The 24,645-nt window shown below is 44.7% G+C and overlaps 1 protein-coding gene across 1 annotated transcript in view; it reads left to right on the top strand.

The window, feature by feature from the left end:
- Nucleotides 1–24,645, top strand: part of RPS6KA2 (ribosomal protein S6 kinase A2) — a 1,517,835-nt gene that overhangs the window by 1,420,503 nt on the left and 72,687 nt on the right. The window contains exons 18-19 of the mRNA XM_069234488.1: nt 14,935–15,011; nt 20,294–20,411. Of these exons, the coding sequence (XP_069090589.1) occupies nt 14,935–15,011; nt 20,294–20,411 (195 nt within the window). The remainder of the gene's footprint in view (nt 1–14,934; nt 15,012–20,293; nt 20,412–24,645) is intronic.

The raw sequence follows: 24,645 nt of genomic DNA, 5'->3' as shown, positions 1-24,645 counted from the left end.
GGCCAGGACTCTGTTGATAATTTCGTTTTTTTATTTCTTGCATTTCATATCATGCAAGGATTTCAGAACTCCAGGAAAAATTACATTTTGACTTTCAGGCGCACCCATTCCCCTTGTAATTAAGTCTTTTTAGTGTTCTCTTTTGGCCATTTGTGGTTGCTCCAGACACCAGTGGCATTCAATGGCTTTACACCATCTACGCAAATATTTAACTCAGTAGTACCCGATTAAAAGCCTAGTAAGCAGTGCTTAATTTGTGCTTGTTGTTTCCAATGCGGAGCACCGGCACTTTTTTTTGAGGGGCGTCACTTATTTTTCTGCCTCAAGCATTTACTGCGAACAAAAGACACATATGGGAAAGATGGTGGAAGAGAAAAACGAAAAAGCGCAACAATGGGAGAAAACAGAAAGCTGCAAGAGTGAGCTGAAGGGGCGGGGAGTGGCTTTAAATGGATTGAAGAGGCTCGAGATGGCTTCAGGATTACGCTGCCACAGTATTCTGTGTTCACACATTTAATTGCAGCAGCCGAGAGTTTAAGAAGAGGACTTTGGGCACCGGCACTTTTTTAAGTACAAATTAAGCACTGCTAGTATGGTACTAAGCAACTGGCAGATGACCAGTCAAGCTTTCAGAAGGGCCACACAGGAACACATGAGCCCATGATTTTAGGTTGAGCCTGCAATAGCATGTGCCAGCGTATACATCTTGCTTGCGAGACACTGCAGCCTCAAATTGGTCCCTTCCTGGCTAGCATAATTTCCGTTCCATTTTGCAGAGCAGGAACCAAGCATTAATAGATTCAACTTGATCAGTGCCCGTCCACTGCTCCCGATGTGATTGAGGTGCTATATTTTTCTTTTTAACTTCTTGTGCCCTGCAAACAGAAGGTGTGTGTGACTGGTAAAAATGTGCCCAGAAGGGCAAACAAAATTGCAAAGTTTTATTTTCTATACTTAACTTTCTTTTATTTTTTTTCAAGTCTTCTGTTGTCAATTTGCACTCATGCTTTGTTTTGTTTTTGCTTGTGGGCACTGTTCTCAAAAGACGATGATTATCTTGTTCTAAATATTGCAAAGCAATATTGTTTCTTTCTAATATGTAATTTCTGAAATTATGCTTCAACACATAATTGTGCAACACACTCCAATCCACCCACTCCAATTAATCCACCCCACTCCAATCCACACCAATGGACCCCACTCACCCCACACCAATCCACTCTACCCCACTCCAAATCAATACACCCTACTCCAGTACAAGCCACTAACCCCAATTTGATCCACTCAAATCCACCACACTCCAATCCTGGCAACTCACACCAATTCAATCTTCCCACTTCAATTTGCCTCATTCTAATCCACCCCACTCCAGTCCAGTTCTGCACCCAGTCCACCCACTCCAATCCAATACAGGCCATCCAATTCAATCCGCTCAATCCAATCCTCCTCCCTCAAGGCAATTCACCCCACTCAATCCAATCCACCTCACTCCAATCTAATTCATCCCACTGCAGTCCAACCCACTCCACCCCACTCTAATCCAATCCTTCCAACTCCCATCATCCCCACCCAATTTCATTCCACCCATCTTCAATCCATACCACCCCACTCCAGTCCAATCCACCACATTCCTATCCAACCCACTGCACTCTAATTCATCCCACTTCAATCCAAACCACCGCACCCACTCCATCAGTCCACCCCACTCCAATCCAATCCACCCCACCTAATCCACCCACTCCATCTAATTCACCCTCTCAATCCTATTAACCCCGCACAGTCCAATCCACCCTACCTCAATGCAATCTATCCCACTACAATTCACTGGACTCCAATACAATTCACCCCAATCCAACCTACCCCAAACCAATCCATCCCACCCCACCCCACTCCAATCCCCCCCATAAATTAAATCCACACCACTCCAATGCATTTCACACCACTCCAGTCCACTCCACCTCCATCCAGCCCACTCCAGTCCAATCCATCACCCTCTACTACACCCCCAGTTAAGTTAATCCTACTTCAATACCACCCAGCCCACTCCAATCCAAACCACCCCATTCTAATCCAACCCATCCCACCCCACTTCTATCCAAACCACCCCACCCCACTTCAATCCACCCTACTCCAATCCAACCCACCCCACTCTACTCTAACCCACCCCTTACCAATTCAACCAATCCCACTCTGATCGACCCCACTCCAATCAACCCCACTCCAATCCAGCCCATTCCAATCCAACCCACCCACTCCAATCCCATCCAACCCAATCCACCCCTCTCCAGTCTCATACAATCCACCCCACTTCAATCCATTCCACATCATTCCAATTCACTTCACCCCACTCCAATCCAATCTGCTACAACCCAACCCACCCCACTGAAATCCAGTCCACCCACCCGCTCCAATCAGAGCCCACTATCATCAATCCCAATCTAACTGAATCCACCTTAATCTGCCCTACTCAGTCAAATCCAGCCCACTCCAAATCACTTTAATCCACCCCACTCCAATGTAGCCTACACCACACAATCCAATTCACCTGACTCCGGTCCAATTCAACCCACTCCAGTTCAATCCACCCTTGTGCAGTCCAATCCACCCAACTTAAATCCAGTCCACTCCACCCCAACTAAACCTACCTCACTCCAATGTAATCCTACCAGTGAAATCCACCCCATTCCAATCCACCCCAATCCAGTCCACCTCACCCAGCCCAACCCATCACATCCCAATCCAGTAGACCCCATTCTAATCCACTTCACCCCAAATCCAATCCACTCCATCCCAATCCAATCAACTCCACCCCAATCTAATCTACCCGACCCTAAACCATTCCACCCAACCTCATCCTAATCCAGTCCACCCCAATACACCCCAATCCAAATCAATCCACCCCAGTCATTCTACCCCACTCAATCCGACCCACCTCACTCCAATCTACCCCAGTGCAACCCAGTCCACTCCACTCCAATATACCCCACTCCAATCCAATCCACCCCACTCCATTCCACCACACTACAATCCACCCCATTCAATTCCAATCAACAACATTGCAATCCAATCCACCACACTCTAATCTAATCTAATCCACTCCACTCAAACCCAATCCACCCCATTCCAAACTACCCCACTCAAATCTACCCCACTCATATCCGATCCACCCCACTCCACTCCACTCCAATCCAATCCAGTCCACTCTACTCCACTCCAATCCACCCCAGTCCAATCCAATCCATCCAACTCCCATCCTCCCCACAACATTGCAATCCAATCCACCACACTCTAATCTAATCTAATCCACTCCACTCAAACCCAATCCACCCCATTCCAAACTACCCCACTCCAATCTACTCATATCCGATCCACCCCACCCCACTCTAGTCCAATCCACCCCACTCCAATCCAATCCAGTCCACTCTACTCCACTCCTATCCACCCCAGTCCAATCAGACCCACTCCAATCCAATCCCCCTCATGTAATCCACCTCACTCAATCCAATTCACCCTTTTCCAGTCCACCCCACTTCAGTGCAATACACACCACTACTATCCACTGCACCCCAATCCAATCCAATCCACCCCACCCCTAAATCCAATCTACCCACAGTACTCCAATCAACCCTACCTCAGTCCAATCCACCCCACTCCAATCCAATCCAGCCCACTGCAATCCAATCCACTCCACTACAATCCACCCCACTCCAATCCAATCCATCCAACTCCCATCCTCCCCACCCAATTTCAATCCACCCATCTTCAATCCATTCCACCCCACTTCAGTCCAATCCACTGCACTCCTATCCAATCCACCCCACCCCACTCCAATCCAAACCACATCACCCCTTTCATTCCAATCCACCCCACTCCAATCCAAACCATTCCACCTTATCCACACACTCAATCTAATTTGCCCCACTCAATCCTATTCACCCCATATAATGTAATCCACCCTACCTCAATGCAATCCACCCCACTCCAATTCACTGGACCCCAGTACAATCCACCCTAATCCAACCCACCCCAATCCAATCCAATCCAATCCACCCAACCCACTCCAATCTACCCATCAGTTAAATCCACACCACTGCAATCCAATACACCCCACGCCAATCCAATTCACACCACTCCAGTCCACCCCACATCAATCCAGCCCTACCCAGTCCAATCCACCCCACTCGACTCCAATCCAATTCATACAACCCCAGTTAAGTCCACCCTACTCCAATCCAACCCAGCTCACTCCAATCCAAACCACCCCATTCCAGTCCACTGCACCTCAGTGCAATCCTCCCCACCCTTATCCACTGTACCCCTATCCAATGCACCCCACCACACCCAAATCCAATCTATCCAGCCCACTCCAATCTACCCTACCTCAGTCCAATCCACCCCACTCCAGTCCACCCCACTCCCATCCATCTCACCCCAATCCACCCCACCCCAGTTTAATCCACCCCACTCCAATCCAATCCACCCCATCCAGTCCACCCCTACTTCAATCCACCCACACCACCCACACCACTCACCCCACCCCACTCCACTCTACTTCAATCCAGTCCACCCCTCTTCCTCAATCCACTTTATCCCATTCCACCCTATTCCATCCCACTTCTCCCAACTCTATGGCACTCCACTCTATGACAGTTCACTATCCGACATTCTCTGCCACTAAACCACTGCACTCTGCTCCCTTCTACTCAACACTATGGCACTCTACTGTCCCTACTGCAGTCTAGGACACTCCAACAAATCGACTCTACAACACTCTACTCCCCACTCCACTCTATGATACTCTACTCCCACCTACTTCACTCTGTGATGCTCTACTCCAACTAGTCGACTCTACAACACTCTACTCCCCCACTCCACTTATGGCACTCCACACCGCTAACCTTTAGCCATTGCTGAACAGGAGCCACGCTGGTGTAACACATGACAAAAAACATTGCCAAAGCCAATTGCTCTTGATAGGTGAGACCTATTGGTTTGCCAATGCTTGTTATTATTGTAAGCATGGGCTTAAAAATCCCAGCATGGAAAGTGCCATTAGCTGAAAAGTTAGTCCTGGTTGCAGGTGTCACACATGACTTAAATTCTAAACACCTCTGTTAAAATGATGTAAGCCTTTATTTATTTATATTTTTGAGGTTTTATGTAGCTCTATTTTGCCAAAGGACATTAAATTGTTTTGCAAGACAGCAGGCAGTTAAACAAGTGAATTATTGTTATATAAATACTGCTACAACTCAAATAGGAAAGAGCAGACAAAGACAATCAAAAACAGATAACTCAAATAAAAAAAGATATAGCTGTTTCATCCAAAGTGCCTTTGAAATAAAAGGGTTCTGAATTCCTTCTTCAAGGTGGCATGATTCGCTGTAGAGGGTAGGCCTTGTTTGAGGGAGTTCCAAATTATTTTGGCACTGCCAGAGAAGGCCTGTTTCATGTGGTGTTCATGCTTGAATGTCAGTGGCTCCAGAAGAAGGGATTCTGTATACCTCGTGCTCCATTAGGCGCTAGAGACTTTAAGCTTTCCAGCCAAATAGGAGAATGTAGCATTGTGAAGCTTGAACAGCATATGTTTCACCTTATATTATAAAATGCTAATAACAGATATTAACATTAATTAACTGAGTAGTGCTTTCTTTATTACCATCTGAATGATGAATGTCTTAGCCATCATGGATATTTAAGCCTGTGTTCAGACATACTGAAACAGATGTATGAACCTACTGAATTATCCTGCTGATAACACCATGTCACAATACCCCACGTATGATGAGGACAGCATCTGTGCAGTGCACCTAGGTGCCTCTTGGTACAGTACAACCTTTTCTTTGCACTAACTGAAAGATAATGTGGAACTGCTTGAATCATTTTTTGTCATTGGTTTAAACTGTATGAATAAAGCTCTAGACTCAAATGAACTGGGAGTGTTCTCCAAAATGTAATGGCATTTGTGAATAAACTATTTGCATATACATTTGAACTGGAACAGAAGAGGTTTTTTGATGCCTTTAATCAAAGTTTTTGCTGTTCATATGACAACCCTAAATGATTACTACTATATGGTCACAGAACTCAAAGTGGCTTATAACAGTGTGTATTATATGTGCATTGAAGATATTAACTTAATATCAATAATGTATAGTGTTTCTGTGGGAAATTGGGTTGTTGGTTGACTGGGGTGTGAGCCCTGGTCAAGCAAAAGACACAGGGCCAGATGCAGGAAAATTGCAAATTGCGACTTGCAATTTGCGAGTTCTTCCGACTCGCAAATTGCAAGTCGCAATTTGCAATGCAGAACGGTGTCTCAGACACCGTCTGCGACTCGCTATGGGGTCGCAATGACCCACCTCATTAATATTCATGAGGTGGGTCGCAAATTGCGGCCCCATAGCGAGTCTAGGCATCGCAAACATGGAGGCCTGCTGTAGTCAGCAGACCTCCATGTTCGTGACTGCTTGTAAATAAAGCAGTTTTTTTTTTTTAAGTGTAGCCCATTTTCCTTAAAGGAAAACGAGCTGCACTTTAAAAAAAACTGAAATCTTTCGTTTCGGTATTTTTTCAGGGCAGGCAGTGGTCCCTTGGACCACTGCCTGCCCTGAAAAAATTGTTTTGGGTCCATTCACAAACTGGAAGGGGTCCCCTGGGGACCCCTTCCAATTTGCGAGTGGGTTACCATCAACTTGAAGTGGATGGTAACTGCGACACCATTTGCGACCGTATATGCGGTCGCAAATGGTATTGCATACCACTCCGAAACGCAAATAGGAAGGGAACACCCCTTCCTATTTGCGATTCTGAAATGCATATTGCGAGTCGGTCCCGACTCGCAATATGCATTTCTGCATGGCAAAGAGGCATTTGCGCCTCGCAAACGGCGATTTTCGCAGTTTGCGACGCGCAAATCCTTTGCTACATCTGGCCCACAGTCCCTTGCAGGGTGAGCCACTAAATTAGTGTGTGCTTAACCCTGGGTAGCTCGGCACAGAAAGGAGTCAGGCCTAACTTAGAGGCAATGTGTAAACAGCAATAAAGTGAAAGCACAAAACAATAAGAATCCCAATAATAAAAATAGAGTAGATTTCAATTATTTTACACCAAGATGACGAAAATTCAACTGGTAGAACTGGAGTTATGAATTTTTAAAGTTTAAGGTTCAAAATAGCACTTAAAAGCAAAAAGTGCCAACATTGAACATCTGGTTGCACTAGACCGGGACAAAGTAAAAAGTTAAGGTCGACCGTGAAGGAGGGCTGCTCAGATACACAAAGTGAATCTGGGCCAGTTAGCACTTACCTTTAGATTTGGAATATTTTTGAAGAAAAAATCTTTGAGAAGGTGGAAGTTCAACGGGGCAAGACTGCAGAAGTCTCTGAGGTGGGAGCATCATCGCCGGATAGCTGTGGAGCAAAGCTGTTGTGAAGATTTTTACCTTTGGACTTAGTCGTCAAGATGGAAGTCAAAAATCTCCAGTGGGATGAAGCAGAAGGCTGTAGCCGAAAACAGTACAAAGAGGTTTGATACCCCATTAATGAAGGACCACTGTAACGGATTACTGCTGTGATGAAGAATGTAGCAAGAGAAGCCACAAAGTCAATCAGACAGGTGATGTACCTCAGGTAGATAGGTGACCAGGTTGGCCTCAGTCTCCTCCTGGTTCTCAAAGCACCTTTTTTTGCAAAACTTTGTCTAAGTCCTCAGTATTGGAATTTGGCCATCTGAGCACACTGAGCAACACAATCAAGGGTCCAGAAGTGGATGGGAATCTCTTGGGGGGAGGGGGGCAGACTCACATGGGCTGGTTCCAGGAGCAGGTCTGAGATGGTGGGAGCCTGTTATGTCCCTGTGACTCTGAACAGGAAGCCAGCAAACTAGCCCTTGGAGTGACTTCTGGAAGTCCTGGGTGCAGGTGAAGATTCAGGGGTCAACAGCAGGTCTATGAGTGTTCAAGGCATGCTCCAGGCAGCAAAGCAGTCCTTCCAAGTACAGCAGCAGACTGATAGACCCTACATCAGGTCACAGCAGCAGGAAGTCCTCTGTGAGGCTTTTCACAGGTCGAGTAGTAAACTGAAGAGTGTGTTTGAGAACCCTATTTTTATACCCTGATGCCCTGCTTCCAGAAGGTGATAGAAGTTTCCAGAAATGTTATTTGAAGTTTTGGGAGTTTCCTGCCTCCCCTTCCCTAGCTCCAAGAGGGCTGCCCAGACAATACATGGTACTTAAATCTATTGTGAGGAGTCATGGCACATCCATTCAGGTGCAAGTAGGCCTGTGCTCAGCTCCACCCCCCCCCCACCAGTTGATGGACCATTCAGGATGCTAATCCCACTATTGTGTGAGTGTTTGGAGGGATCCACAAAGTCCTAACTGTCAGCTACACTCAGTCAAGTGAACCAGGGCAGGCTGCAGGCACAGAGGGCTAAGCGCAGGAAAATGCAAACTTGTAATGATAAATTCAACCTTATCATTAAAGAGAGTATATCATTACTTGTTCATAGATACCAAACAGGATAAATCTACCTCCTCTCATTTAGGATTTACATTTGATTAAATGTAAGAAGGAATCCCCAATGTTATTCTATGGTATGGGAGGGGTGGGCCTCACAAGAGTGGAAAGTAAATATGGGAGGTTTTCACTACCAGGACATGCAAAACTCAAAGGGGCATGTCCTACCTTTTAATTACACAGCATGCTGCCCTATTGACTACCTAGAGCCTACCTTAGGGGTAGCGCATATGCAATAAATGGGGAATTTAAGGGTTAGCAATATGTTTTAAATGCCAGTCGACATTGCAGTGGGACACTGCATTCAGGCTGTAATGGCAGGTCTGGGAAATATTTAAGGTGTTACTTAGGTGGGTGGCACAATATGTGCTCCAGGCCCACTAGTAGCATTTAACTTATAGGCCCTGGGTATATGGTGTACACTTTACAAGGGACGTCCAAGTAAATTAAGTATGCCAATCATGTATATGCCAATCAAACCATGTTTAGGGGAGTAAACACATGCACTTTAGCAGCGGTCAGCAGTGGTAAAAGTAGGAGAAGTAAGGCAGTGAGTTTGGGGGTGGCCCTGTAGAGAGGGTGGTTTCCAACAGTTTCCTTCTACATTTTTGCAAATAACAGATGGTACTATTACCTAATTTAATGGTACACAATGTACCAACTTCAGAAGAACTCTAGGTGCAAGTGCCGGTCCTTGGACTCCTACTATTTTGGACCGTCAATGTACTGGGATATTTCATGAGTGCCCTTTCAAAGTCTACCGCTTTTTTGCAATTTGAAGGAAAATTGGGCTAAAAAAAAATTTGTGGACCAACTGTTTCTAATTGTCTTAGTGGAGAGTCCTTCCCCGTGAGGAATCTCCCCTTGCTCACTAGCATCTCTCTCTGTAAAATAGCTTAGGGCTTTATTGATGCAGACAATGGGCAGCATCATTATGGACAGTAGACGGTGTCAGTGGGGGGGAAGTGATTGTTCTAGAGGAGTAAATGGCCGGTGGCTTCTTTTGGCCACCTGCACTCATTTATTTACAAACATTGCACTGGGCTTAGTAATTAGCCAATGCTTCAAGCTAAGAGAGTTTCTAGTTATCAGTGCACGGTTTGTGTATGTTATTCATTTATCCTTCCGATTCCTGTATACCATTCTGTATACCATTCTATGGACCACTCTGGCTACAGATAGGAATAATGAGTTCAGTTTACTATTCAGTGATTCTGTTTTACAGATTGTTATACTCAAAACTCTAGGTGAGCAGACGACTGTAAGCAGGGCAGGTATCCTATTCAGAATGTGAAGTAGCTGTACAGAAATGTCCCGTCACAGGAGTCTACCAATTTGAAATGTTTACAGGATTCATAAATGTTTGTTTTTGGTATTGCAGGGGTGTGTAATTTTGGGGGCCTATTCTCCGCTCAGGAGAGAGATAACCATCATGTTGTAATCTGAAGATCATTGGGAACGATTCAGCTGAAACTTGCAAATCTCTGATGCTTAGACTGATATTTACATAAAGTGCATATTTTCAGCCTTTTCGTGGTGGAAGGTTGCTAAACTGTGGTTGAAATATCGACCTACAAAAATATTTCATCCACTTTATAAACAACCACTATATTGTCAAGGCAAGTAGATGGGGAGTTAAGAATGGTAAATCTATACTCACCTATGCTTACCTGGGCAATAATATTTATAAAATATGTTCCATATTTTGAATGTTCTGCCGTGATATACAACCCTTTTCCTGATTCACAAATTCCTGTGCTAATTGCATAGGACATGTGCTATACACATACAGTTCTTAGTCTACAATTATGTATCTTAAACCAACCTATCTGGATTGTCGGCATTGTAGAAAAGCACAGGCATAAGGTCAGAGTAAATGTGAGACTTCACCTATATATTTTCTTCAAATTGAAAATGCGTTCTAAACCAAAATTTTCCTACATACATAATCCTTAAAAAATCGGAAAGGTCCTAGGGCCAGATGTACGAAGCATTTTTCAAGTCGCAAAGGGGTGTTTCGCAGAATCGACCCGTTTGCGACTTGAAAAATCCATTTGGGATGTACAAAGCCCAAACTGTACATCCCAAACGAACTTGTTACCGAATCGCAGTTTGGGTTTTGCGATTCGGTATTAGGAAGGGGCGTGACAAGGGCGTCCCTTCCTATTACCGAATCCAAATGGTATGTATGATTGTTTTGTGAACGCAAATGCGGCTGCAAAACAATCGCAGTTAGCACCAGTTTCAAAATGGTGCTAACCCATTCGCAAACAGGAAGGGGTCGCCATGGGACCCCTTCCTCTTTGTGAATGGCAGTGAAAATATATTTCAGAGCAGGTAGTGGTCCCAGGGACCACTGCCTGCCCTGAAAAAATGAAAAGAAAACTTTTCATTTTTGATTTTGAAATGCATCTCGTTTTCCTTTAAGGAAAACAGACTGCATTTCCAAAAAAAAACTGCTTTATTTAAAAGCAGTCACAGAAATGGTGGTCTGCTGTCTCCGGCAGGCCACCATCCCTGTGAGTGTGGCCATTCCCAATAGGGTCGCAAATTGCGACCTACCTCATGAATATTCATGAGGTAGGTCATTTGTGACCCCATTGGGAATCGCAAACAGTGTTAAGTACACTGTTGTACATCTGGTTTTGCGACTCGCAAACTGCGAGTTGCTAAGACTCTCAGTTTGCGAGTAGCAAAACCGGATCTTTGTACATGTGGCCCCTAGTGAATTCCCACACTTTATGAACTACTTACACATGAAAATGTAAGTTTAAAAGTGCATGGATGCACTTAAAAAGCTATGTGATCAACTTGGCGCTCTTTGCAGGTTCGCTCCCAACCTCTGCTAACTAGCACTAAAGTTCATGTGCTTACTCCCTAAAAAATGGTAAAATTGGCCTGCACCTGTTTGGGATAGTTAATTTACTTAGACGTCCCTAGTAAAGTGGTATACCCCATACCTAGGGCTGATAAATTAAATACTAGTAGTGAGCCTGTAGTATTAATTGTGTCACCTACATAAGTAGTCCCTCAAATCATGTCTCAGCCTGTGTGCAGTTTTTAAACTGTCTGTTTGCCTTGGCAAAATAAAACTTTTGCCACGCTCAAAAACTCATTTTTTAATACATATAAATCGCACATAGGGTAGGCCCTAAACAGCCCCTAGGGGAGGGTGCACTGTTCTTAAAAAGTTGAACATGTACTTTTAAGTTCTACATGTCCTGGTAGTAGAAAACTCACAAATTATTTTTTTACTACTGTGATGCCTACCTCTCCTATAAGATAATGATGGGTTACCTTACTACATTTCATAAGTGATAACATTTGCTTGGGAGCAGGTAGAAATGGCATGTTTGATGTCTAATGATAAAGTTGAACTTGAAGTCACAATTCTGAAAACAACACTTTTAGAAAGTTTGGGTTTTCTAGTCTTCACTGTTTGGTTTCCGCAGCCTGTTTCCTGGGCCACATGAGTAGGTGTAGTTGGTAGCTGGCCTTTGTTTATTCCTCCCAGACAGTCACACAAAAGGAGGACTGGGTGTTTGCAGGAAGGACCACCCTCACAGGGTGGGAAAGGTCGAGCTGTGTGCTGCTCCACTTACATTTCAAAGACGCAACCTCAGCCCACACACAAAGACCTTCACACCAGCCTTTTGTGCCTCCAGGTATCCTGGGGCCAGGGCAGGGAGGAACATTTTTCCCACTTCAATGCTGGCACCAGGTATAAAATATAGGACCCTCAGACCCTCTCTTCAGTTCATGCCCGGACCTGTGGAGGCCTCTCAGAGGGCTGCCCTGCTGCCTGTGGCCTGCTGTGTACTTCAGAGGACTACACTGCTGCACCACGAGGCCTGTCCTGCTGCCTGAAGTCTACACTGTGCCCTCAGAGGCATGCCCTGTTGCTGGAGACCTGCTTTTCTACTGGAACTCAGGACTACCAGAGTGACTCCAAGGGTTAGTTGGCTGGGCTCTTCATCAGAACCTCAGGGACAGAAAAGGCTACAACTACCTTGAAAACGTGAATGCACACCTGTAAAAAGCCTTGGTGAGTCCTAACCCTCCAGTCCTGAATCCTCCAGTTCTGAAATCTTAGAAGTGGTGCTAAAGGTGCCCAGATAGCCCAAATCCGAAACTTGAGACATAAGAACATTATCAGCTAAAAAGTGCTCTGAGAACTGCTCGCTGAGCTGCCTAAAGTGCATCGCCAGTCGGCTTGACTTTGAGATAGCTCATACTAAGTTTTTCTCTGCAGCAGTAAATCGTGTTCAGTGGCTTCTCGCCGAAAGGGCATCTGGCCTCATGGATCCCTCATCGGCAACAGCCTACGACTTCATCACACCAGAGATTTTTGACTTCCAATAAAGAGATTAAGTCCAAACTGAGAAATCTTCACCATGACTTTGTTCAACGGCTCCCTGACAACAGCTCCTCCTTCTTTGACACTGCTGGCTTCCTTGCCCCACTGAACCATTCCTTCTCAAACATTTGTATACAAAAAATCTTCTATGTCTAAAGGTAAGCATAGACTGGGCCCAATGAAATTCTTGTATCCAAACAGTACTTCATTGCGGTCAGCCATAGCTTTCAACTGAGCACCTGTAGCATGTAACTAGATCTTGGCACTGTGATCCTTTAGGTGCTATTTTTTACTTTAAACTTTAAAAATGTATAACTCCAGTTCTTTCGTTAGATTTGTGTGGTTTTGGTGTCAAAAGAATTATTACATTTTATTCTATTTTTCTAATATAGTGAGGGATTTTTCTCCTGTTGTTTCTTCACTTTATTACTGTTTGAGTGCTTTTGACTTTTTGTGGCTCACCCTGACAAGTATTGTGGCTGTTGCTTGAGAAGGGCTCACACCCCCTTTAACTAACAACCCAATTTCTCACACTATGCATATGTTTATGTGTACATACAAAGTTACCACTTTGTGGATGTTCATACCACGGATCACATTTATGAATATCTAGCAAAATGCAGCACAGCACCCGAAATTGCTGCATGGCATGAGGGAGAGAGAGCAGTGGAAGAGCTATATCTGATAAGATATGAAACTGCTGCTTTCTTCACAAGCACTAGCACACAAATAGACTGCCTAAAACCACACTCATAACTTTGCACCATGGTCATAGTGACTATTCCAGTGAAAAGTGCTATGCTTACATTAACTTTAAAGCTTTTCATACTTGGATGTATGCAGTACTCATGCAATTTATGAAACGTTAGGAGAAATAAAAAATGTTTCCTTGTTAATGCCTGCCTCAAGGAGGTATTTTTTGGTACTGGTCAAGGGACGACCCTTGATGCAAGGTTTCTCAAAGAACTATTTGCATTACTTTTAGGACAAGTTTCCAATTCAAAACAAGTTTTGTGCTGGGGAGCAAATACTTGATGAAGACTTTGCACCCTGTGTGAGTCACTTTGCATGATTTAGCACCAGTGCAAAGTTTTAATAAATCTGCCCCATGTGCGTTGCCACCTTCCATGAAATTCCACTGGATACAATTGCTTCCCTACCGTTAGGTGTATCAGTACAGAAAAGACAGCACATGCTTAGAAATTTTGACAATCATAAATGACATCAGAGCATGTACAAATGTACAGATCCAGAATTTTGAATTGTTATCTAGATTTAAATAACGAAGGACCTCTTTCTGGCTAACTTAACAGTTAACGAATGTTTATTGATACCCAGTTCAATAGTACTCATTTTTGTTGTCCTAATAATGTGCTGGGTTGTAAATCTGTGACCACGGGGTCAAACAAAGGTTCTTAAAGCGGCTGTGTTTGACCACTCAGCAACCTGAACTAGACTGGTGTACTGCAGCTTTTCTGCAGTTAGATTACACTTAGCTCTCAGAAAATGTATTTGGGAGTTGAGCTCAGAGTATTAGCCTATGTCGTCATGGTTTCTCCCGTACGTGCTTCCTCCTCGAGTGAGGGTGCGGAATCAGCAAAGCCCTGGATACGACAAGAACAGTTGCATACTAGTTTGGCAACATTCTCTGAATATTTCCCATCAGGGAGTTAAAGGAGTAGTCACTTGGTGAGTGGTGAACGCCTGGTCTTCAAGGCATGGACGTTAGAGATGTCGTGACAGCAGCAAGTATTGTTACCAAGGGAAAGTGACACATGGTTCGATCTGACGTAAGTGCTGCCACAATCGAGAAACTAATTACAAGGCAAAAAAAGTTTCTGGATGTGTCAGCAAGAGTGGACACTTCACTTCCTAAAACATACGTTATCCCGGAAAGTCAAAATAAGTACTTGAGCCTTTTCTACGGTAGTAAAGGAACGTATTTTCTCATTTTTATGTTATTGAATTTTTATAGCGGCTTCTACTTATTACACTTGACGTATGTGAGGGGCAAACTGAAAACTTAATTTGTGTTTTTTTTCTTCTGTTTTTCACACAGGTCCTGAAGCGGCAAGGCTATGACGCAGCGTGTGATATCTGGAGCCTGGGTATCCTTTTGTACACAATGCTGGCAGGGTAAGGGCTCAGCATCAACACGGCCATCTGTGAGGCATAAGCTTGAACAATTAGGGGTAGCTGCTCTTTACCTAGCTTGTCCGTTGATAGCGCCGGGATTGCGCTTGCTAGCGCTAGTGTCAATGGCTAGGAAAGCATTAGCAGGAACACAAAGTAAACAGGGCCCTGAAATCAAAGTATGGAATAAGTGGTTAACACAGCGGTGGCACTAGTGGCCAAATTGCGCATAATGTCATTTCGAATAACTTGACATTTCGTACATGGCCATGCATGGCTTCAAAGTAGCAAACTGGTAAGAAGGAACTTCTTAAGGAAGTCCCTCACGGGATCCCCGCTCTGCATATTTAGCAAGATAACACTAATTTAATTTGTTTAAGTACTGTGGCTGAAGATAATGCCTAGTACTAACAATTTAGGATTATTTTAGTTATTCTGAATGTTTTTACTAAAACGTCAAACTATGCAATTAATTCTGAACTTTCTCCTTATAACGGTAGGGGCATAACATCATGTCCGATGTAGCAAGGATTGGATCGCAGATCAGTCACTGGTCTTACACAGATGTGATATGCTACCGTTTTTTTTAAATCGCACTGCAACATACAGAGTTGTTAGAAGCTTCTGTGGAGGCCTGGCCAAAATTTTGCAGATCCCACTCCAGTTTATAACTACACCTCATAATTACTTTAACTGTGAATGATGAGACAGTATTTGACGATACTTTCTGGCGTTGCTGCTTTAGCTGCACAATAAAAGCACACGCACGAGGATTCAAAACACTTGGGACATAGGCACTCGATTACAAAGAAGTGGCGCAGCGTGACGCTGTGACAAATTTTGCAGCGCCGCACTGTCATTTCAGAAATGCAGGATGCCCGGTATTTACTACAATACGGGGCACCCCTGCGTTTTCCCTAGTGGTGACACTAAAATTAGCAGCCTAGCACCAACACACCATAGTGCAAGGGTGCCTGTGTTGCAGGGAATTATTGTTTATGTGTAGGAAGGTGTCCCTTCCTGAACCTAAACAATCTAAAATGGTGATTTATTACTTCAAAGTGTGCTGCATAATGCAGAACACATAGAATTAACAAATCATGTGCAGGAAAGGACACCTTTGTGCACATAATCAATCATTAAGGGCGTTTTGCTCTTTATATGTGTGCTGCAAAATGCAGCACACATAGAAAAAGCAAAAACGAGGAGAAATAAAAGTATGTCTTCTCGTTGAGCCACTCTAGCGCCAGGCGTTAGATTATGACGCTGCCTCAGATTTACGATTTCGCTTAAATCTGGGGCAGCATAAAAAATGCAGTGGGTATTGATATGGCATGTTTACAGCAACACCCATTTGCACGCCCCTTTCATGCAAAGTAATGCATGTAAAAGGGGCTATATTTACAAGGCAGTGTTAAGCCACAAAAAGGGGCTTAAAGCTGTTTTGTAAATATAGAGAAGGGTGTTGCGCCACGGAACGTTGGAAAAAGTGACATTCCAGTGGCACAATGCCTTTGTAAATGAGGCGCATAGTGCCTTGGCTGCCCCCTACATGTGACGGCCCTGGTGAAAGATGTACAAATCTGTTGCATCATAAAATAAAATGGCCATTGAGAAGGGGTGCAGAATTCCTACCCAATACATTAATGAGGCTGAATTCCCTCTGTGAATCATCCCAAAAGGCTATAGACCTGGTTACAAGTTGGGCGCTTATTTCCATTCCATGTGTAAACCCCTGTTTACGCATGGTATGGAATAACATGTTTGTTTTTATTTAACTTTATTGGATGTATTAAATAACCCAACATTCATTAAATTTCAGCAGGTCAAACCTGCCAAAATTTAACAAAACATAAGATATATACAGTATCAGGCAGATTTTGGTGCCTTAAATGCCAACATCTGCATCTTATTCCCCAATAAATAAGGTAACCCGTGGGATCAGTATCTATGAGGGGTGATAACGCCTCAACTCGTAATCGGGCCCCAAGTATGTAGTGATGGGATCATGTTAGGGACAATAAACCTCCATCACTGTATTGCATTCACAAAACACTGACACTGCATCTCCTGTCCAGTGAAGGGACAGATGCTACATTAATAAAAAATGATACAATGTGAAAAGAAATTGGGGAGCATGGAGCGGTCTCCAGACCATTCTCTACCCAGCAACCAGTACCTGCAGCAAGCATTCACAGTGTGGATGCCGCCTCTCATGAACACATCCCACTTTATAAATCCTTATTCCCCCCTTTTAGGTGGCAGTAATGATTTGTGGCCAAAGTAACAGTTGCAAACCATTGACGCATATCCACACAAGTTGCAAGGAAGCTCAGTGTGTTCCTGTCATGGCCCCTTATGGTTGCATGTGGCAAGGCTCGCAGTATGGAAATTGTGATTTTCAAATCCATTTGTGACTCTTAGGGGCAGATTTACAAACATTTTGTACTGCATTAGCATTACAAAAGTGACGCAAGCCAGCACAAAATGTTTTTTCCTAATTTTCTATCCAGTGCAACACTTGTTTTGCACTGGAAGGTGCCCTAAAAGTAATGCAAAGCAGCACAAAGTACTGCTTTGCGTTACTTAGTGCCAAAGGGGACATTAAATGGGTGGTACATGGGTGTTCCCATGCAACCACCTATGCCTTTTGATGCAAACCCTATCTCCAAACAACAGTAGACAGGGTTTTGCACCAGAAGGTAATGCCCTTTAAAAGCAGACATTAAAAGGAGAAATGTTTTCATTTTTATTTTCTGGTCTGACTTTGCATGTGTGCTGCACTATGCAGCACACATACACCATGGGAAAAGTTTTAAAGAGTGTGTAAAGATAGTATTTTGAACTAGAAGGATGCCCTTCCAGTACAAAACCTATGCTAGACTCTTACACACGCCCTTGCACTACGGTGCAGAGGTGTGTGTTTGACGCACGGTAGCTAAAAGCTGCACTGGTGCTAGAGAGAGGAGAGAAGAGTTCCATATCTTTGTAGATATAGGGCTCTCTTGCTCCCTCCCTGTCACACAGTGCAGCATTTTTCGATGCTGCGCTGGATTACTGTTTTGTAAATCTGCCCCTAAATGTCTTTTTGTTTTCTTTGCAGTTTTATAAAGTGCATAGTTGACCACAAAGTACTATAGCGCTTTACAAGAGCACCAGTTACATTACATGGACATTAACTGATTTGCCCAGAACCACAGGATGTTGACGCCGAAACTTGAGCCTAGTGCCCCGGCTCCTAATTCGGAATCTCTGGCCATTATACCACATTATACAAAGTGGCGACTCGTGGAAGGGAAATGGTGTGGGGTGGCACTGCACGGGGGAAGAAAATATACTAATTGAAAAATAAAAAAAAGTGGCGCACTTATCCGCTCCTCCATCCTTGACTGCAGGAACAGGCTTCCAGCCTGCCCCGTGTCCAATCCTAACACTGTTTTCATGCTACTGCCAGCATGAAAGCAGCGTTAGGATTGGACGGAGCGCTCAGCCAGGGCGCTCTGAGGCAGAGTGAAAGTCTCTGCCTGCTGTTTCCAACCCGGCAATATAGTGCCTGTGTTGCCGGGTTGGAGAGAGCCAAGTGTGCATGTGTGTTTGGCCGGCCTAAAATGGCCGCCAAACATACATGCACACTGAGGGGGAGTGCTGTGCACTCCTCCTCCACACTCGTCACAGCCTGTGGCCCCGTCCCTTTTACAAGAAAACGACTATCGTTTATTATTGTTTTCTTGTAAATGTTTTGCAGCTGTTGCTGCTGGCGGCGGGGGGGGGGGGGACGCTCCTCCACCATAGCAGTGGAGCCGCCTCTGATTATACACATGCATTGCAAATGTCATTGTGGCACCTTCAATGTCTGCAATTTTGCACACCTCAAGCTTAATGAGTGCAAAAATACTTGAAACAGGTCCTTAGTCCAGAGTTACTGAACTGTGAATATTTTCCCAAAAATTTTGCTTATCTGTATTTACGTGTTTGGAAATTAAAACGAGCACACTCCATTTCATCATTTGTAGCTCGTCTGTTCAATTACAGAGAGTTACTGCGTGTTATGGAAATATCCAGAATACTCCACTATTGATATAAAACAGTTTTGTATTCGAGTCAGTAAGCAAGTCATTTAAACGTCAGAAATCTACACTAGTATATGTGTTCCTGGGTTTGTATTAGATTTGTGACCTTTAAAGAAGGAAAAGGGGTTAGAAATAACCTTAGCAGTCAAAGATTTGCAGACGTCTCCTGGAGAAGATTTATTCGGGTGGACTTTAGGGTGATTACACCATGCAGAAATGTGCTTTTGCACTTTTTTCGGTAGAAGGGGAGGACTTCACTGGGAAAACGTTTTCCCTATAATTAAATTCCTATCACAACTCACACATTATATATGGGAGTGACCCCTTCCATTTCTCCCCCTTGGAATGCATTTACTTCTGTTTTCACCACAAGTATTTTTATATGTGTCTGCAGAGTGGGAATCACCTATGGATGTGTTCACTGTATTTTGCAGAGCCACCCCCATCTAATGCTTTCTTGCTCCCATATAACCCTAAATTTATGATGGTGTCAAATCATGACGTGGAATTTCGAAGCACATATTGCTGTATTAACTAATATATTGCACGCTGGTTTTTCAAAAACTTTTGTAAACTGAGTTGGGTTCTGAAAGAGGAGAAGTGTGAGGATAATCGCCTGTTAGCTCTCATCCCACACATCAAACCCTGTGATGAAACTATGATGAAAGCTCTCAGCTTTCCGTACTACCGCCTATGGATAAATTCTGGTGGGCAACCACCTGTTTCCCCTTCTTATTTTTAAATATGGAAAAATTGAATATAATGTATTTTTGAGAGATGTCCAATGCTGTCAGTCATGACTTCCTGGCCAACAATTGATAGGGACGAGATTTCAAAATGCAGCTTTAGGCACCTGGAGTGGGAAAAACAATAAATATATAAATACAGATGGAAATATATAAACACGCATGCCAGTAGTCCTTACTTTAATTATTTCAACTGAGAAAGAAAAGAACGAAGAAGTACAATCCAATCTGTATTCTAATTTTTTTGGGGTGAGGATCTGTTATATTCTTAAACACATATCAGATTTTCTAGGTTTTTCGCTTTTAATTGCTAAAACAATTCTTGACGTGTTCTCGACATGTTCATTAGCATTCGCAAAAAACAATTAGTGTATTTTTGTGGGCAAGTTACATTTCAGTGATTTTGAAGATGCTGTAAATATATTTATAACAAACAATTAATAGCACAAATGTGTCTGTAATTTCATAGGTTCACACCATTTGCAAATGGGCCTGATGATACCCCTGAGGAGATCCTGGCAAGAATTGGCAGTGGGAAGTATGCCTTGGCAGGAGGAAACTGGGATTCAGTGTCTGAAGCTGGAAAGGTTGGTGGATTATTAGTCTTGATTTGAAACAATGTGTTTTTACCAGGGGCGATTTCTGTCCGGGGGCGTTGGGGCTCCACTCCATTTACTTTCACCATAAAAAAGAAAGCAATATGCAATGCTAAAGCTGCCTTTTGTCATTTTATTTTTTTTAAAAGCATGTATGCACACATGCAACTTGATAGAACCGGAGAGGGGTGGGGGTGCTTCTCTACAACACTGCCAGAATGCCACTCACGTCATGGCGTTTTCCCTAAACTTGCAAGTTGATTCCCTGGGTGGGCCCAAAGTCTAGAGAGTATTTATCAGGCTGACATTCTCTCTGCCTTGAAGCCTGTGAGGAGGTAGGAAAGGGTGTGGTAAAGGCTGCAGGCTGGACTTTAGGATGCTGTGTAGACTCAAATGGAGATGGCTGCATGGGCTGCTTTTTGTCGCTTGAGCTAATCCTGGACGCCATTTAAGTTCTGGGCCCAGCGTGTGTCTGTTCAGAGTGGCACATGATTTGCTTCCATTAGCAGACCAGCTAGACTTGCGGTGGTGGTGGCGATGGTGGGGAAGTGAAGGACGAGGTGTTGCTTGCACACTGCAAGCCAGATTTGTATAGTGTGTCTGAAGGAAACCTTGCAGAGGTGTTTTACGTAGTATGAAGTAAGCTGCTAGTATGTGGCAATCGAAGAAGTGTGTGCAGGAAAGTGCTCGATCACGCAGCCTGGCATCCAGTGAGAGTTTCAGTACTCTTGGGGAAGAAAGAGCATGTGTTTGTACTAGACCCCTCTGGGTGTTTGTCATTGTAGTGTTGCCCCAGAGATACAGCGAGGGGTCAATCAGCTAGACCCCCTTCATATTAATGATCAGTAGCATTTTCCCTTACACAATGTGGGGCAGAAGGTATAAATGAAGGAGGTTGGCAGGTGTGGTGGAGGTAACATGGATCACGGAGTAACTAGCCTGACCGACCGTGTAATGCAATGTTATATGCATGTGCATGTGTGGTATTTCATACATCCAATAGCCTTGATGCTGCCAAAACCCCGTCAACACAACATTCTGGCAACAAGGATGTGTTCAGACCTACCAAACCCCAGACTATGAGGTGGAGGTGCAGCTTAAAGACTGAGGCACACTGACCCGCTTACCGCGGCCATGCAGGATCACAGCACCACTGCCTCAGCCTGCCTCCCCCGCACCATAAGCTGGCCCAACATGGGGGAGGCTCCTGAACAGAACCCTGAGGCCGATCACAGCACCACCCACTGCCAGAAGGGAGCACACGCCCTCAAATGGTAAGACCTTCATGCCGGCTCAGCATATGGCTCAATTCTTCACCTGCTCTTCTGCGCGAGCCTGCTACCAGCAGCCCTTGCCCACCCCAGGATTGTCAAACACGAACAGAGGCACTAGCCCTCTATTACAGTAAGGGACACATCATGGGAGCTGTATGTGAAGAGGGGAGCCACACTAAATAAGTGCAGCCTCCCACAAATATTGCAGAAAGGAAAGAACACTAAGAAGTAAAACAATAAACGACACACCCTCCTCACTGGCAGCTACAACCATCACAAGGCCCATAAGTCACCTAGCATGCAAATACAATACTAGTGAAGCCTACAGCGCCACCCAGAGCACCCCCACATAACTGCCATAGTAGAAACCACAGCGCAAAGTAATTAAACATGGCCACCATTCTGTCAATAGAAACTTTTGTTGTAGAAGGGGCCCGTCAGCCCAAGCTCCCAAATAGAAGGACTGGGTGGAGCGAGTACTGCTGTTTTTTGAAGCTACCAAAATAGAGAATGCCAAGAAGCAAGCAATGATTCTTCACCTAGGGGGCAAGGGCTTACCAAAGCCACCACCAAGATGCAACTGTCACTCAATGCGCACTTCAAGCCCATGGCAAACACAAACTATGAACGCTTTGTATTTTGAAAAGCCAGGAAACTAGTGGATGAATCAATTGACACGTTTCACAAGAGATTGAAGAGCTAGCTAGCACCTCCCAGTTCGCCGATGAAAGCGAGGAAATCAGAGGGAAGAATCTACAAGGGTTTGCGTCAGCCAAACTATGCGAAAGGATCCTAGAGGAGTTAGGAACATCCCTACCTGACATTCAGCTGATGGGGCGAACCAAAGAGTTATCAAAGGCTCGGACATCCCATATGGAAGCCGCGTTGCAAAGACTGATCAAGGAGGAACCTGTCAACGCCATCACTCCAATAGCCAGCAAACTCAGTACCAAATGGAACAAACCACTGCCCCGCATGACTGGATACTGTGGAGGACCCGTACTCTGCCCCGCTGAATGCCTGGCAAAAGGGCAACAATGTGCCAGATGTGAGAAGATCAACCACTTTGTGAAAGAGTGCTGATCAAGCAAACCAAAGGCCCCCCACAAAACCGTAAATGCTGCCATCAGCACACCAGGTGACAACAGCAACATGGATGAGGATGACGAAGAACACACAATTCACTCCATATGGTCAACAACCCAGGGTCCCAGGAGACTACCACGGTGCCGGGACTAGTAGGGGAACAACCCACCCTTGTGGTGGTAGACACAGGAGCCTCAATCAATATCATGTCCTCAGACACCTAGAGTCACATGACACAACCTGCCAGTCTCCAGCCCGCCAAGGTGAAAGTATTCGCATATGGCCAAGACTGCCCACTCAACCTATGAGGCAGATTCAAGGCACCAATAACTTATGGGCCATAGTCCATAGAGGCACAATTATACATCACAGAGGACTGCCACAGCATGCTGCTAGGGTGCAAGACAGCAGAGACACTGGCCATAGTGACCTTCACATTTGAAGTGCACTAAGGATGGGTGGCAGATATACTAGAGGTATTCAGCTGCATTAGCTGTTTGCGTGATACAAAGATCAAGCTACACATCGATAATTCCATACAGCCAGTGGCCCTCTGACATTGGCACGTTGCATTTCATCTGAGGCCACAGTTAGAGAAGGGACTAGACAAGCTTGAAAAAGCTGGAATCACCGAAAAAGTGACCGCACCCACACCCTGAGTATCTCCGATCGTTGTAGCCCGTAAACCCAAACAACCAGGTAAAGTACGCATATGCGTGGACATGCAGCTACGAAATGCAGTGATAAAAAGGGAGCGACACCTAACCCCCACATTTGATGAGCTGATTGGCGAGTTAAGTGGAGCCAGCTGGTTCTCCAAGCTAGATCTGCAGTCTGGATATCACTAATTAGTTCTTGCAGAGGAGTCATGCTACATCACAATCTTCTCTACGCGCGTAGGCCTTAGGTGTTACAAGAGGTGGAACTTTGGGATATCAAGCACCGCGGAGGTATTTTAGAATCCCATCCAAGAACTGTTGGCAGGGCTTGTCAACATTAGTGCCAATATTCTGGTACATGCCAAAAAAATACCAGAACACAGTGTGAGATGGAGAGGTGTATTCTGCCAAATTAAGAACTTGGGCCTCATGCTCCAGCCCAGTAAGTGTGAGTTTCTGAAGCAAATCTACAGTTTGGGTATGTGTTCTCCTCTGAAGGTGTAGCTCTCGACCCAGAGAAGGTATGAGACATCGAAGAAGTACCACCACTGACAACCATGTCGGAAGTCTGCACCTTCCTCAGGATGATGAACTACTGTGGATGGTTCATCAAAGATCTCTCAACACTCACCCAACTCATCAGGGACCTCACCAAAGCATCAGCATCCTGGTCATGGGGCCCAGCTCAGGATACAGCATTCCTTGCCACCATGGATGCTCTTTCGGTGGATACCATTCCCAGATACTTTGATCCCTGCAAAGACACTGCAATTGCCACTGATGCAGGCCCCAAAGGATTAGGCGCAGTACTACTGCAGAGACACCACAGCGGAAACTGGGCACCCATTGCCTATGCTGGTAGATCGCTGACGGAAACCGAGCAAAGCTACTCCCATATCTAAAGAGAGGCGATTGCCATACACTGGGGGAGTAGTCATTTCCATATGTATGTCTATGTCAATCCCTTAACCGTGACCACCGACTAGAAGCTGCTCATCCTGCTTTAAGCCGCCCCCACAAATTGAGAAATGGATGCTCCAACTGCAAGAGTACAACTGCCACATTGAGTACTGCCCTGGATCACACAACCCAGAGGATTACCTTTCTCGTCGTCTAAGGGCATCCACTGAGGAAGAAGAAAGCGAAGCCAGGGAGATGGAAGAGTACGCGGTATGTCGCTGACCGATCTCAACCACTCCCGATTTC

The sequence above is a fragment of the Pleurodeles waltl genome, chromosome 5, assembly GCF_031143425.1.
Source record: "Pleurodeles waltl isolate 20211129_DDA chromosome 5, aPleWal1.hap1.20221129, whole genome shotgun sequence".
Lineage (NCBI taxonomy): Eukaryota > Metazoa > Chordata > Amphibia > Caudata > Salamandridae > Pleurodeles > Pleurodeles waltl.
Note: the sequence above shows the minus strand (reverse complement) of the source record. Positions and strands in the feature narration are given on the sequence as shown.